Below are 15,666 nucleotides of genomic sequence, written 5' to 3'. Positions count from 1 at the left end.
ATCAGAGACAATACTCAAATGATTGATGTCTACTTCGTCCTATCACAGCGATGGAACGCAGTCACGTGAGCGTCGCCATGGTGCCAAGCGACTCCGCTTCAGCTAGCTTGCGTGCTACGACTTTCTTCGCGATGCTGCTGCTGCGAATCCGAAATGAGCAGCAATGACGTTTGTTTGCTTCTTGGAGCGACCGGTGTCGGAAAAACGTTGCTGCTGAAACGGCTACAAAATATCCTTTTTAATGCACAGCGGGATAATTTAAACTAGAACAAATGTAACGTTACACTGCTGTGACCTGGAAGCTAGCGGCCTAATTTAGCCCAATAACTTGTACTTAGCTAGTAGTAACCGTTAGCTTAAGTAATACATCGGTAACCTTGGCAAAATGTATGGATTATCAAAATTAACGGGACGAAAAGTAACTTTTACTAAGAGTAAGCTGCATTTTACTTGTACTTAAGTCTTTTTTATGCAAGTATTTGAGTACAGTCACTGTCTCAGCAGTTTAATCAGTGTTTACCAAAGTGGGGACCCTCGGGGGTCCCAGAGAGGGCTCCAGCAGGGTCCCCAACAAAATGGGGACTAGTTAACTTCATAATAATTACATTCAGTAACAGAACATGTCAGTATTTTGAACATGGGTTTGCTTACATGTTCTGTACTGAACTATCTAAAGGGCAAAAACCTTACCAGTGGGGGAACCTTGAGGCAAAATCTCATCAAATGTGTGTCTTGAAAATTTTTGAGAAACTCACATCTTGTCTTTGAAACTGATAAATGCTACAGCGCTGGTTCCTGTGGATATTTTACCTAACAGATTTTGTTCACAGCTCAATTTGCACGGGCCAGGTGAACTGGGGCCACCTCCTTCTACTCTTCCTACGGTGAGTAATCTTAAAAAGGTGGTTTTGATAAGTTTGCGGACTCATTCTCTGATTAGAAGTTGAACTGTAATCTATGTAAAGCCTCTGATCTCTTTAAACCTCCACAGGTAGGAACCAACCTGACAGACCTGACGTTGAAGAAGAAGAAGAAGTTGACGTTAAGAGAGCTGGGAGGCTGCATGGGCCCTATATGGTCGAAATACTTCAAAGACTGCTCTTCTGTCATTGTAAGTTCTTTGTGTACATATCGCATGTATGTACATAATTTGGCTGAGATAAATACATTGAAATTATCCGACTGAATGTTTCGATGTGCTGTTTCACAGTTTATGGTGGACTCAGCCAACATTGCTCAGGTGTCCTCCTCCTGTATCCAGCTGCTGTCAGTACTCTCTGCTGAGCCTCTGCACAGTGTCTCCGTACTCATTCTCTTCAACAAGAGGTGACATATTAAACCCTCCATGAGTCAGGATCAGCAGGTTGAACACAAAATGTATTCACCTCATTGTGCGTTTTCTAATTTTAGCTTTTCTTGTCGCCCTTCTCCAGGGACATGCCTTGCACTATGAGTCTTATAGAGATAAAGTCGCTGTTCAGAATGGATGACATCATTGCGTCTGCCACTCAGCCAATCACAACACTGGAACTCAGCGCCCACTCCGGAGAGGGACTTCAGGAGGTGCTGAGCTGGCTGGAGTCTATCACAGTCAAGTGAACTATCACACACTTGTTCTTAACGAAGTGTTGCTGCTCTCATAGGACTTCAAATGATGACTTGAAGCCTTGTGACAACAGATGTCAGTATCCTCCGTGTGTGAAGACTGTTTATACGACATCTGAAAGAGGATTTGATGACGTGTTTAGTGTTGGACTCACCGAGAAAACGGCAAGACGTGCCAAGATAAAAGTGTCACTGCTGTATCTTTGACATTGTATAATGCTTAATCATAATGTTTGTAAGGGCGACTATACAATCTGTATTACCTGCAGTTAACAATTATTTTATCCTGTTCTCTTTTACTCTTCCAGACAGATTATTCTGAAATAAAATAAGCTCTTGCACTTCAGTTTTACTAACTAGTTAACTGTAAGAACCATGTCAGAAGTAGCGCTACAACAAATAATCAGCTCATCTATTAGTTGATGAGTGTAACTTTGACACAATACCTTGAAAAAATATCAATTATCGATACCAGGGAGAAAACTTGACACATTTGAGGGCATAAAAGTTTAGATTTTTAGTAAAAGACAATTAAATTTTTTTCTGGAAGAGGTTGGGCAATGTGGCCACTACAGCTGAAAACTTAGCTGGTATTGGCTCATCGATTAAAACTGTTCAATATGGTTCAATACTTTGATATTTTTGACAACACTGGTTGACAAAGAGAGAGGCTATTAAAAGTATTTCATACAGAAATGGCAGAAAATCCTATTTTCAGCCCCTTAACTATCGGGGTGTCTTGCTTTTCTCATGTTTTATATGATATTAAATTGAATGTCTTTGGGTTGTAGACTGAAGAAATTAAATTAAGAAATTAAAATATATTACCTTGACTTTGAGAAACATTTTTCAATATTGTCTGACATTTTACATACCAAATAATTAACTGATTCATCTAGAAAATAATATGCAGATTAATGGATAATGAAAGTAATCTCAGTTGCAGTCCTGGTAAGAAGAGATTGGCCTGTCGGAGTGATTAATAGAAGTGATGCAGCACAGTTATAACTAATTATTACCAGAAGGGGGCATAAAGTGCACAACCAACAGTGTAACTGTAACTGGGCGTGTGCCTGAGTTGTGATGATTTCATATTAAATGTATTTGGAAATGAGGAAACACAGAAGAACAAACCCAAGTGAAGAACGAAGCAGTGTTGTAATTATTATACCCTTATATTTGATGAGAGTCAGTGGTTCACAAGCAATGAATAAAACTCATGAGTCATACATGTTCTAACGTTGCCTTGCATATAGTAAATCCAGAAGCACGTATTGAACAGTCCCACTATGATTTCATTCAGTTAACCCCAGGAATTAAGTCCACTACAGTAAAATCATGAGCACAGCGATGTTTGTAATCAGGTCCCGTCCAACAGAAACCCCACAGCCATGTTGATGCAGCAACTTTTTTCCAGAACTGGACAGGCATCCAAGTCTTATAAGAAATCCATATTTTCTGGAGCCAGAGTTTATGACAGCAGCAGTGGCCTTCTGAGCCAGTCAGACGAAAAAGAGCTGAGTGAGCAGGAGACTCGTCGACTACTTGAAAAGCTGTAATACATTCTGCCTGGTAATTATGGCGAAGAGAAGTGACAAAAATATTATCAAACTGTGCTTTTGTGTACGTTGATCTGCAGTCAAGCTGCGATAAGCTGTGGCCTTGGAGAAGTTTAGCATGACAGTAATAGTTGCTGATATAAAGGTGTTACTGCATTCATGGCGGAGAGGAGCAGGGGAGATAGTCGAAAGTGAAGAGCAGAACCAGCTTGCATCAATCTAAGGGTTACTGTATTATACCACAATATAAAAACAACTAAGAATAGGGTTTCATACAGGTCCTCCGGGCTGCAGTCCGGTCTGCGGTGAGAGTTATATTTCAAGAGCGTAACCTAAAGGCATTCTCCGTTTTTTTTTCTAAGATATTTTCTCCAGTTTCTGTTGGTCCTCATAAGAAAGGGTTCTGACTGCTCTGTGCAGCCTGTGATCCATCAGCGCTGACTGAAGTGGAGAAGGGCAACAAGGGCTCGGGGAGGTTCCCTGGCAGGCCCAGCCCGGGCTGGGTGGGGTGAGTGAGCGATGAAGGGAGGCTGGCAGGCTGGTGGCTCATAGGCAGGGGCAGGGAGGCGCTGTATGGAAGAGACGTGGCGTGGGAGGCCGAAGAGGTGGCGCCCAGTTGGTTCAGAGTCAGTTTGGGCGACTCGGTTTGGAATGGATTGGTGGCTGAAGGAGCAGTCAGGCCTGAACAGAAAGCAAAAGAAAAACTATTAGGTTTGCTTTAGCAGGATGTTTAAAACAGGTGTGTCTTTTGATAAATTAATAGGCAGATAATATATTAATAATTGTGCACATTTAGTCCCCGATGGTGCTTTCAAGAATGCCAAAACGTAAAGGCTGGCTGACCGGTGCGAAGCGGGCTGCAGTGCCGTAAGTATCCTGCTGTACAGTAATTTACAAATTTTCCCGGTCTAAAAGAAAAGGATTGTTGCATGAAGAGCCATTAAATACAGTTAATACCTGATAGAAATGGGTTGGTGGTCTTGGCTTGAGGATTCACTGGGATCAAGGCGTCCAGGTTTACCAGTGAAGCCGCTGTGGGGTCCAGGAAGGTCTCAGGTGTCCGGCATTTACGAGGGCTGGGGGCAGCCAGGCTTTCTCCCAGACGTGCCAGGTCAAACATCTCAGGGCTGCCCTCCGCTCGCCCGTTTACATCCACCTGACCTCCATCCATGGCCTCGTCAAACAGATCGCCATCTAACAGCGGGAAAACAGAAAGCGCTGACATTTCAAGTGTGTGCAATTCACAGAACTGCAGTGAGGACAGTGAAAACAATGTGTTGTTTACCTGAGGGGCTTCCAGCTCGAGGAGAAGGTGCCCTGGGTGCCGTTCTTTCTGATGGTGCTGAGAACGGATCAACTCCCGCGGAGGCTGTAAACACACCAGAACAGAATTTAATTTATTTATTGTGAGATATTTATCTCTGATACGGTTTATGGGCCTGGACTTGCTGCTACGCTCGACTGATCAAATGCTTTTTTATTCTCAATTTCACCACCGTTACTAATTGCCTTGAATTAATTATGGTCTTCTTTATGCACATTTTGATATACATGCATATAATGTTGCAGCGGTATATCGTTTTCAAGGCAAACAATGGTTTGAATGAGGACTGCTATCATACGGTGTACATTTCCTTATCTAACCAAAAAACCCTTTTGTTTTCATTCCTTCAAGGGTCATTGTAACTTAAAGAAGAGACGAACTACCTTCTGCTGAGCGATATGAGCGCATGTATGCACAACACACTCTCACCTGTGTTGGCAGGGAAGGCCCATTCTCGGCCTGCGGCGTTGAGGCTTGATATGTTGTTCGGCGGACCATCCCAGGGGTCCGATGGGGGCTCCCATGGTGGCGGGGGGCTGTTCGAAGTCGGTGGTGCCATCCAGGCTGGATCTGCTCTGGAAGCGGCGCTGCCTTCTTTAGTAACAGAGAGGTGGATTTAGAGAAAGATGCTGTAAGTTCATCCTAGCCCGATGCTTTTATGACTGTAATTTTCTACATGCCAATCCAACTCAAGGCTCACCCAGGGAGTCCCAGGGGTCTGTGCCCCCCAGGCGGGCAGCTGCCTGGTGTGGGGCGTTTTTCCATCGTGGGTCACTAGGAGGTTGATCTGAGGGCACCGCGAAAACATCTACCAGGTCCATGAAGGCGGTCTGACCACATAAATGGGAAGAAATCTGTGTCAGTTCGGTATGAACCTTCAGAACTCACTGATTGTCTGAAATGTTTTTGTATTTATTGGTCCGATTAGACCCAATAATCCTACATTCGTTATTATCATACAGCTTTTTTTGTCTGTCACTACAATGTACAGTTATATTTCATCACCCCCCATTGAGATATTCCATACCCCAATATTTCATACCCCGCCTTTAGTCTCCATCTCACGTTTGCTCTCCTCAAGAGCTTTCAGGAGCATCGACTCGTCTCCTTGGCGGCTGAGCTGCTCCTGTGAACCGATACAGACACATGGACGCCTTTCGGGCATGACAGCTTCCGGACAAATTTCCCATATTGTCACATCATTCAATATTTATGACTCAGCGACCGCACACAAGCACAAAAGCCTGCTTGTATTTTTTTTCTTTTTTTCCTAGGCCAACATGGATGGGAGCGATGGATGCCAACCAGAACATTCTCTGGTCAAAGAGAAAAGAGAGCAGAGCATCACTGTGGTCACATCTATTGTGCTACAGTGTGATGGTGCCACGAGAGAGAAAAAAGACAAAGAGACGGAGCGAGACAGGGACAGAGAGGTGGCGTAAAAAGGTTGCCAGAGATGATGCAACAAGGTGAGAGGAATTACGCCTCGTTTCCACACAGTTGCCTGTTTGCCCTCAGTGTTCCATTTCAAGGAAATTAACTTATTAATGGGTCGAAAGAAACGTGATCGCTGGCAAGCCAGAGAAACTAATTTAGCTAGCTAGCGTGCTATTTCCTAACTGTATGTTCAATGGTCGTCTGGTGTTGATGGGTTGTGTCTGTTGGTTGGAAAAGAAGCAGCCAGTGATGGTACAGTAGACTGTAAGCTGTAGTTCCCCTGGTAAACACACCAACCTCTTTAGCTATTTCAACTGCAGTGTCTCTGGGCTAGTTTGGCAGAGCAGACAGGCCAGGTGTCCACAGGGCACACCAGCTGCTGCCAGCTGTGTAGACACCCAGTCTGTCAGCTCTGTCTAGCCCAGAGACACTCCGATGGTGAGGAACGTCTCCCGAGGTTGAGGAGCAGCGGCAGTCCAGGCAAGAGGCCACAGAGGTCAGTGTGTTTACCAGGGAAACTACCATCGTATAGAACGGCAACAAAAACAACATAACAACCAAAAAGGCAACTAATTAGAGGTGGAGAATGGCCGATCTTGCAAGGAAAGCGGTGGGGTCAATAATAACGCAGAGCAAAAGTAAAAAAAAAAAATGTAGCTACCTGTTGGTGCTCCTCCTTGCTGAGGCTCAAGGCTAACTGCAGCTGGCTTTCTTCATCCAGTTCCAGAGGTGGAGGTGCGGGTTGGGCTGGCTGTGGCGGTGTTGACAGGGGAGGAAAATTGCGGTCAGTATTTGTTCTACAAATTTGGAAATAGTGTTTGGACACCGTCACAGTACATCGCATGCAACTCTACGGGTTCCCCCAGGCAGAGTGAAGGAGTCACGCACTTCCCTGACACCACACCAGAAGAGGTCAGAGTGTGACATCCCATTCTACAGGACTAAAAGGAGAGATCTGGTTGTTAGTGGAACAGGAGGATGAAGCCTCGTTGGATTAGTCACTGGAGAAAGGTGCATGTCCTGTTGCAGTTCAGGGGTGAGGAGAGTGAGTAGTACAGTGCATGCAGCTGTTTCCGGACCGAGCCGTGAGGTCGGTTTCAGTGAAGAGAGGTGTTACAGGGCGAAGGATGCAAAGGAAGGGTCATCCCCTGGTCCCAGCATACTTGTACCTTCATGGCCTCCTCCTTGCTGAGAGTCATAGCGATCTGGAGCTGGGTCTGTTCATCAATGTCCACTGTAGGAGGTGGCTAGGGTCAAGCAGGAAGGATTAGGAGGTAAAAGCACGCTTGATTTGTGAAATACAACGATTGAAGATGATTTAGAAGAGAGGAGATCTTATATTTGGATCTCAAGTTTGATCATTAAAATCACAGCTGATTGGTTTTATTACACAAGCGGAAACTGCCCTGCATTAATATATTCCCACAGTAGCTGACAGGAGTCACAGAGGGCAACAGCTGCCCTTGCCACGGAGACCGGGGGCGGGCTGTGCGGCGCTCGGGAGCGGATCAATGTGCACATCCTGTCAGGCTTCTCACTCTTTCACTCGCTCGCCAGTGAGAGAGCTCCACGTTGACACTGATTGGTCAAAGTGCCATTACTGACCACATCGCAGACAGAGTTGATGATATCACTTTCAGCGGAAGGTTCTGGGAAATGGTGGCCCAGTAGAGACGGACAGTGGGAGTGCTTCACCGCCATCCAGTGCGCGGGGGCCGTTAAATGTTTTACGACTGCGTTACAAACCTAACATGTCAGCAGCAGGGCCGCTAAGAAACCTCTTTCTGTCAGGAGCATGTGCTGTAAGATGAGAGGCTTGTGTGTGCTCAGGGTGTGTGTGTTATCTCTGTGAGACGTACCTTTTCACTTTCCTCTCGGCTCATGGCCAAGGCCAGCTGCAGCTGCAGCTCCTCTTCTCCACTGGTTGTGGGCCGAGCCTGCTCCAGGTCTGGAGCGACTCGAGGAGAGGAAGAGGAGGCTACAGGGATAGAAAAAGAAAAAGAGTGACTGGGTGTTAAGACAGGACCATTCACAGATGGGAATACGATGGAAAACAAAGAATGAAACACTGATATTTAAGGTCAGAAACAAGCTGGCACTGTTTGTGCATGTAAATTTCTCTCCATGGCCCGTTGTTTCAGGCCTTTGCTGGCATCGCTTGCCACGGTCTGCCTGCACTGAGAACAATGGTGCGCCTGTGTGGAGAGTTAGGGTGGTGGAGGGGTAGAGGAATGGACGGGCTGGAGAGGGGCCCACCTTATTACCCCGAATCGTCTGGGTGGGTTCCAGGACTCAGGTCCAGGTTTGAGGGAGGGGGATGGGGATGGGAGGGAGCTGGCGGTCTACCAGTCTGGGTGCCAGGCTGTCGGTCACGGGGCTAAGAGAGGGCAGCAGGCCACACGTTGGCGATGTCGGGTCTCAGAAACCGATCATTTCCACTGTGCTGCCTCTCAATATGCCCCGCCTGAGCTGGAATGTTTGCCGGCAATTAGCTGCTGCCAACCTCCTGACCCCCACCCACGCCTTCTCCAAAACACACCAACCATGTGCCGGTCCTGGACTCTCAGTGGGACCACCAAGATCTCCCCCAGACATGTCTGAAGAATGTAAAACACTCTTTGGTCGGATTTTTCCCACAAAAGAGTTCAATTATCTTGCCGGTCTATGCCAATGGATTATTTAAACGTAAATAAACCAATCTAATGGCTCCGTCTCACAGGATTCATTTACATGTTTATTATTAAACCCTTGTCACGCGGTCAAGCTCAGGACCAACTTCAGATAGGGTGTGTGCTATATTTTAAAACAAGTTCTCCTCTGCTTCAGTTGATAATGCTGCAACCCCGTGTTGCTGTGAAGCTCTAGAACTGTTACCCTAACTTACCCTAAACTTTCATTTTTGGGTGAACTTATCCTTCAACCTCTGGCTACAAGTCCATTGTCAGCGTACGTCAGCTGCAGGCATCAAGTGTCAAGTTGAATATCAGTGTCGGACACAGTCTGCTGTTGTGCAATGAAACGGAAAAAAAACAAATACTGCAGTTGCACACATATTTAAAGTATTTAAAACCTGCAGCACACCTCTTTTGTCATCTAGGGTTTTAAAAGCATTCTGCGTAACAACCAAGTGATTTTAATTACTCGCTGATATTCAGAGTGTGAAATTGTTACCCAGCATCGGCGCCTCGGGGCTGACGCTTTAAACTTTAATAATCTGCGGTGTTATCGGATGTATATCTCTCGCCTGCATATTACGAACCATGCTCCCATTGTAGCATCACTCTCTGCCACGTTTCCACTGGCACACGCTCCGGCCCACAGAAGTATGCAAGGGGAAGAGAATCAAGTGGAAAATTTATTGGAGGAAAAACTGCCTTTTTTTTTTGGACCGAGTGGTAGTAAAACAGTCAGATACCACCTGAGGGCTCGTCTCTGTTAACGCCATGATCAACAGACCTCAGACATCAAAGTCCAACAGAGCGACTGGAGCCTTAAAGAAGCCACAGCGCTGCTACTGACTAATACCTTTAAATAAACACCACACAGACCACGTAAATACCAAAGTGTAGGGTACGCAGCAGCTGTAGTTGTACCACATACATCTACTTGAGCTGACATCACAGTTCCTAACCCCTCCATACACTCGCAGAGGGATCGCTGGGGTATTATATCATCTGGCCACCAAACCAACATCTCTGCAGGAGCGCAACACGCTGTACGGCCACAAGTAAACATGGCAGCCAGCTGTGGTTTCACGTTAGATTGAGACAAGCACAAACAGGGCCTCCTCTCTTTTGTGAATCCAGTTTAGCTGACGTGACTGTCAACAGCAGAATGAAAGGAATGCAGATGTCCGGCGGTCAGCGGAGAGCAAAACCGAAACACTTTCTACCGAAGCACCAGAGGACCAGAAAGACAGAGGGATTTCATTGGTTCTTACGAGGGTTTAAATGTAGGAAATTAGCTTTTTGGTGTTAAAATAGCTTCAACGTCAATGAAGAAGTGACGGATGTCTCAAAAGAAATATTTAAAGGCCAGATTCTTTTTCTCTGTACTGTCATCAAAAGGAAAATCTGAGGTCGATCGATAAACTGACAAGTTAAGGAATGTGGTTTATTCTGTTACTTCAAATTAACTCATGACAATGTGAGCTTGTGATCTTGTCAGGTCTACATTCCTGACAAATGACAAGTCACATGGCAAGTTAAATATTCAGGTGTCATTCAGGTGAGCAGTGTTGTAACGAGTAACCAGATGTCATCCCTGAGTAAAAGCAGAGACTATCATGTTGAAATATCACTCTGGGAAAAGTGAAACATTTTTATCCAATTGTAGATAAAATTGAATTATCAATCTAACTATAAAGCAAGAATCTCTGTCTGTCTGCCTGTCTGTCTGTGGCTCGCATATCTCCAGAACTGTTTATCTGATATGCTTCAAACTTGGCAGGTTTGTTTCTGAGGACCGAAGGAAGTGCAGTGTTGAATTTAATGCAATTTGGACACAGACGCGTTCTCATGGGGACGGAGACGTAAAACAAAACGGAGATTCTTCTGTTGAGTCTGTCTGGATGAGTGAAGAGACGCAGTCAACACCAGTTTTCTTTTCTTCAGTGAGAACTGGAGGGGAGATTTTAAGATTATGTCGATAGCTGTATGCTAGCTGATGTTAGCCTCAAGGGCTAGAAGACAAAGTGGAGATTAGCGAGGTGCAGCAACTTTAGTTACACGTTGCAGTAAGACAACCAAACAGAAGCAGAAGGTTAAACAAGTCTGAAGTCAACATGGGTTTTCTTTTCTTCAGCGAGAACTGGAGTCGAGATATTAAGTTTCTGTCAACATTAGCATGCTAGCTAACGTTAGCATCAAGGGCTAGAATGTTTACGGTTAACGCCTCTCACATTGGTTGTCATGGAAATGAAATATTTGTCTCCAGATTGTAGTTGAATGGAAGTGTCAAGAAAAACCTCAACATTGTACTTGAGTACAGGTATTTAGTTGCTACTCACAGTAAAAGGACGATGGTGAACCTCTGCACACACCTTGCTCTTCCACGTTGCCCCGGCTTGGCTGGCTGCTGCGACGACCCGGGTACGGAGGAGGCATGGATCCAGAGCCTAAGCCGCTGGAAACCCCCGCCATGCGCGTCTTGGTCTTCAGAGCCTGGCTCCTCTCCTTCTTCAGCTTCTCCTCGTCCCTCAGCAGGGCCACCAGGTGCTTGGCCTTCTCCCGGACGTTCACGCCTTGGTCGCGGCCGTCTCGGTCTATGTACTGGAAGTCTCTCAACGTCTGGACGCTGTAAATGTTCTCCCGGCACTCCTGCGCCACACGCTCAGAGCCCGTTTTGATCAGGTAGTCCATCAGGGTCAGAGCTTTATAAACATGTCGCCAGTTTTTACCGTGGTCGTTGAGCCGCTTCCAGATCATCCCCATGACCTCGGTGAAGGCCACCACGTTGAAGGTCAGGTCCGCGATCTCTGACATGAGCGAGCTGGGAGGACCCCAGGGGTCGTTGGAGGTGGCCTCTCGGACCTTGATCTCGGCCTCCGTGTAGTTGTTGACCATGTTTTTCATCTGCCGGCGGAGCGATGACGTCTGCATGATGGCAGTAGTGTTTCACAGGTGGCAAAAAAAAGGGTTAATGTCTAACAGCAGGCCAGCCCACTGCGTCGCCTCAGGCAAGACGGATCGTTAGAGGTCAGTTCAGCTGGCAACTTCAGTGACATCCACAAGTGTGTTCCTGCCGGGAAGGAAAGAAAGATTGTTTACAGTTCATCAGATCAATTCTTAGGTTAAATATTAATGTATAATGTATATTTCATGTCGCCGAGGTTGAGGAGATGATGGTGGCATCGCAGTGAAAGCACTACCAGGCCAGTGACCACTGTTCGAGACTGTGTTTCCACATTTGTCAGTGTGATTGTTCCCGCGAGACGTCAGGACATTTCTAGTCGCGTTTGTGGCGACGAAGCCGGATATTTTTGACAAGATGTCGGGACGTTTCCAACCACACTTCCACCAACAAAACTGGCTTTTTCTGTAACAAGACGTTGTGACATTTATAGTTTGTGGTGACGAAACCAGATATTTCTGACAGGACACTGGGACATTTTCCAGCCATGTTTAAGGCGCCAAACCGGACATTTTCCATGAGACACAATCTTTTCTTAACTCCTTACCAAGTGGTTCTTTTGCCTTAACCTAACCAGACAATAAGCACAGCTTGAAACATGAGCCTTAAGAAAACTTCAACATTAACTTGCTGTGGTTTGCAACACACAGTACATCCCCAACATTTATTCTTGCAACAGGGTTGTAAAGGGATATTGTTCTTTTTATCCCACCACATTTATTTCACGACTTAAAACTTGTTATTTTTCAGTTTTGGAATAAATAAACTCACAGGCTACCACTTCTACTTGTATCAATCCATCAGTGATCACACTTCACTGCTACACACTGGAAGTAAACGTCTGAATGCAGGACCTGCTTCTTCTGCAGCTCACATGTTTCCTCGCAGTAACTGTGTTCTGATGAAACAATAAACAGACCAGCACCTCTCGATGCACCTTCACGTGACGTGAAACACAACACCTGGGCTCAGTTTTCCCTGAGACAACTTGAAAAGATTCCCTCCTCAGTAAACAATAAGCAGTTTCGTATTCATAATCGTTTCCTTCCCTATAAAGCGAACGTTACCTCCAGACTCAGGCACCAGAATCTGTGTTTTACCTCTCTGAGTTATCAGACAGCAGGGAGGGGCTCCACCTCTCCTGTTTTTCTGACCTGATTACATCACCGCAGCAGCAGCAGGCCTTCAAAGCATCGGAAGACCCACAAAACAGCCGAACTCCAGCACAGACACACATGCCGCAGTCCGGCTGAATCACGTATAGCTCGCTGTTACATTTTACTTTCAGTATTCAAACAGTTTTACGTTACAGTTCAGTATCTGGGCTATCACTGTGTCCTGAACGTTGGACTGTGTGTCCTATCAGTAACTGATAACTTTACACTCCCAGATCGGCCTGTTACCTATGTAACCAACAACTGAGGTGCATAAACACGGACGATCAATCCCTTCACTGAACACTCGAGTGCTGTCATGAGTAAGCAAATCCAAAATATTAAAAGAGAGGCTTGAGATGAGAGCTTTCAAACGGGCTGGTGTATATCTGCCCTCTCTACAGCTTCATAATGGATGAAAATCCACACTGTGATTCGTTTAATATTTCAGTTTTTTGACAGGAACATTTTAGTTTAAACCTTCAAGACCTTTCCAGGCTCGGTCCCTCCCAGTTCAAGGACCCACCAATCCATAGTTCGAGACATGGATCAACGTTAGCTACTGTTACAGCACTGAGATGTTTTATAATAAGAACCGGCTTTGAGGTTTTCTTACCGTTGATTCTGATTCCCAGGTCCTCGAAAATAGGAATGTTTTGGGTCGGTGGCCTACGGTGGCCCTGAAGGTCAAAACACAACAATACTTTTGGAAAAAAAAAAAAAACATTCTGAAATATCCCCTCATGAAATGTTGTGTTTTTCAAAAATTGCTGCTGTTTTCTGAAAAGTTTGTTGTGTTTTGACCCTCAGGGCCACCGTACCAACCCAGTTCTCTAGTGTTAGACAAGCTGGGAATGAGACTCATCAAAAGAAACACTTCTCTCACAAAATGGCTTGTTGCATCATTATTTTTTATTATATTTTATATATTCTTGGACAAACTGTAGAAATTCAAGCATAAATTACTTGAACAACACTGCTGTGCGTACGTGTTATTAACACGATATCGGCATTTCATCTTTAAATATCACGGTTATCGTCAACGTTTGTTTTTGCAACAAAAACACCTATTTTTTGGCCACTAGGGGGCAGAAAGACACAAGAGGAAGCTGCTGCCTACTTGAAATAATGTTTAAAATACTTATTCACATATATATAACACATTAAAATACAAAAAATCTGAAATAATATCTGGTGTAAAACTTGATTTGAATGTTTAAATGCCATTTTTAAACAGACACAACGTTAAATATACGTTTATTAAAGTATGAATACCACAACATTACTGGATTAGCTCAAATATATTCCCACTAATGAATTAATTAAAGGGGGGCTCCCAAATAAAAGGTGTGCCCGGAGTAAAATCCGTCCATCTCACTCTATGAATAAAAGATGACGGCACTAAACTGTCCTGCGATGTCATAAAGTCGTACATGAGAAGCTTCCTGCGCTGTAAATAGATTGTTAAGTGGTGCTAAGAGACTAAATGTGAGTGGGTCAGGTGACCGAACCCATTCAGTACCATAAACCCTCCCTGCTGCTTCCTGTGGATGAAAAGCAGGTTTTAAAAGACAGATTACAGAGAATACACGTGTAATCTAATCTGATTTACCGCTGTGATCACACTCATAATGAAGATTAATTCATGTTGGGAGGAACAAATCAGCCTCACATCAGTCAGACTGGACCGTGACACACACACACATTTTATCAGTTTCTCACACAGTTCTGGATTAAACTCATCACCTTGACTTGTTGACGCACTAATGACACGTATTTCTGATTATCCAGTGTAAAGCGTCCTCCCCCCCTTTTATCTATAGAGGAAGCAAAGTGAAAGCTGCTCCCAGATCAGGCCTAATGTGAGCTACACGCACTGATCCCCCAGGTGTGTTGTTACCATACAGATGTGTGGAGAAACACACACACACACACACCACAGCTGGATGAAACAACTTATCTGCCCTGTTTGTCAGTGTGTGTGTGTGTGTGTGTGTGTGTGTGTGTGTGTTTGTGTGTGTGTGTCCCGGCGCAGGACGACCAGGGGCCATGATCAACACACACGTTGCGTCAAACGGGACGGTCGGGGAGGTGAAGTGAGAGGAGGACCGTGACTCAGCTATGTTTCCTCGACTTTCACCAGAAAAAGTTCAAACCCGCGATTAAAAGCTCCGACAAGGCTGGATCCGTGAAATCGTCCCCACGTCCAGCCTCTCCTCTCTCTTACCGTCATGTCATAGCGCGTCGGCAGCAGCGGGGTCCCAACAACTCCGGGAGGCTTCGGGTGGAGGAAGAAAAACGCCTCCGCCTCTCGACATATCCCGCACGAGCTACAGCGAGAGTCCGGAAAAAGGTGTTCGAAGCTCGGAGGGAAGCGTCCGCGCAGGAGCCGTGCGCGCCCGCAGCGAAGTCCCGGAGCGAAAGCGCAGCGCTGGGATCGGTTATGAAACTTTACTGGTGTGTGTGTCTGTCTATGTGTGTGTGTGTGTGCAGATCACAAATCCTCTGGGCTTGCAGATGGCACAGGCCCCCCTAAACACACACACACTCAAACACACACTCACACTCACACAGTAAAAATGGATGGAGAGGGAGGGAGGGCTGCTCGGTGCATGCAGAGTCAGACTTTATTAACCCTTTAACTGCTGCTGCTGCTGCTGCTGCTGCTGGAGAGCAGCTGTGGAGCAGGTGATACTCAACAATCACTTTATACTCGTACAGGTATAAAAAAAAAACAGGTCAATAATAAAGAATATTCACGTGGAAAGTCTATAATATGAGGAAAACTATTCAAATGTGACATAAAAAGTCCAAATTATGAGATGTAAATTGAAATTAAGTTGAAGCTTTGGGGTTGAAAGTCAAGATTATGAGATAAAAAGTCATAATTATGAGACAGAAGGCAAAAAAATGTGAGAAAGGTTCACGATCATGGAATAGAAAGTCAAAATTATGA

The 15,666-nt window shown here is 45.3% G+C and overlaps 2 protein-coding genes across 9 annotated transcripts; one reads left to right on the top strand and one right to left on the bottom strand.

Annotated features, from left to right (window-relative positions):
* The first annotated feature begins 70 nt into the window (after positions 1 to 70).
* Positions 71 to 2,427, top strand: arl16 (ADP-ribosylation factor-like 16). Of its 2 annotated transcripts, none has more exons than XM_030407686.1 (5): positions 71 to 229; positions 829 to 884; positions 992 to 1,111; positions 1,211 to 1,326; positions 1,434 to 2,427. In XM_030407686.1, exons 1-5 carry the CDS (start codon positions 154 to 156, stop codon positions 1,597 to 1,599), a joined length of 534 nt encoding a protein of 177 aa, XP_030263546.1. In that variant the 5' UTR covers positions 71 to 153; the 3' UTR covers positions 1,600 to 2,427. The 2 variants fall into 2 exon arrangements, with proteins under 2 accessions (XP_030263546.1, XP_030263547.1); XM_030407687.1 differs by lacking the exon at positions 71 to 229 and adding an exon at positions 236 to 434 and having other exon boundaries at positions 831 to 884.
* Positions 2,428 to 2,764: 337 nt separating this feature from the next.
* epn3a (epsin 3a) lies at positions 2,765 to 15,269 on the bottom strand. Of its 7 annotated transcripts, none has more exons than XM_030407678.1 (11): positions 14,938 to 15,269; positions 10,934 to 11,667; positions 7,785 to 7,903; positions 7,095 to 7,172; positions 6,587 to 6,676; positions 5,531 to 5,614; positions 5,189 to 5,318; positions 4,918 to 5,082; positions 4,450 to 4,533; positions 4,122 to 4,358; positions 2,765 to 3,845 (listed from the first exon to the last, which is right to left on the bottom strand). In XM_030407678.1, the coding sequence occupies exons 2-11, from the start codon at positions 11,523 to 11,525 to the stop codon at positions 3,553 to 3,555; spliced, it is 1,872 nt and encodes a 623-aa protein (XP_030263538.1). In that variant the 5' UTR covers positions 11,526 to 11,667; positions 14,938 to 15,269; the 3' UTR covers positions 2,765 to 3,552. The 7 variants fall into 7 exon arrangements, with proteins under 7 accessions (XP_030263538.1, XP_030263537.1, XP_030263540.1 ...); XM_030407677.1 differs by having other exon boundaries at positions 10,934 to 11,664; XM_030407680.1 differs by having other exon boundaries at positions 4,918 to 5,079; positions 10,934 to 11,664.
* Between the last annotated feature and the right edge of the window lie 397 nt (positions 15,270 to 15,666).

The sequence above is a fragment of the Sparus aurata genome, chromosome 23 (assembly GCF_900880675.1).
Source record: "Sparus aurata chromosome 23, fSpaAur1.1, whole genome shotgun sequence".
Lineage (NCBI taxonomy): Eukaryota > Metazoa > Chordata > Actinopteri > Spariformes > Sparidae > Sparus > Sparus aurata.
Note: the sequence above shows the minus strand (reverse complement) of the source record. Positions and strands in the feature narration are given on the sequence as shown.

Coding starts and splice junctions, on each gene's coding strand:
- epn3a (XM_030407678.1), bottom strand. CDS start 11,525: ATGCAGACGTCATCGCTCCGCCGGCAGATGAAAAACATGGTCAACAAC. Junction 5,319..5,530: donor AGATGGAGACTAAAGGCGGG/GTATGAAATATT, acceptor TTATGTGGTCAG/ACCGCCTTCATGGACCTGGT. Junction 3,846..4,121: donor CACCAACCCATTTCTATCAG/GTATTAACTGTA, acceptor CTTTCTGTTCAG/GCCTGACTGCTCCTTCAGCC.
- arl16 (XM_030407686.1), top strand. CDS start 154: ATGAGCAGCAATGACGTTTGTTTGCTTCTTGGAGCGACCGGTGTCGGA. Junction 230..828: donor GCTGCTGAAACGGCTACAAA/ATATCCTTTTTA, acceptor GATTTTGTTCAC/AGCTCAATTTGCACGGGCCA. Junction 1,327..1,433: donor CTCATTCTCTTCAACAAGAG/GTGACATATTAA, acceptor GCCCTTCTCCAG/GGACATGCCTTGCACTATGA.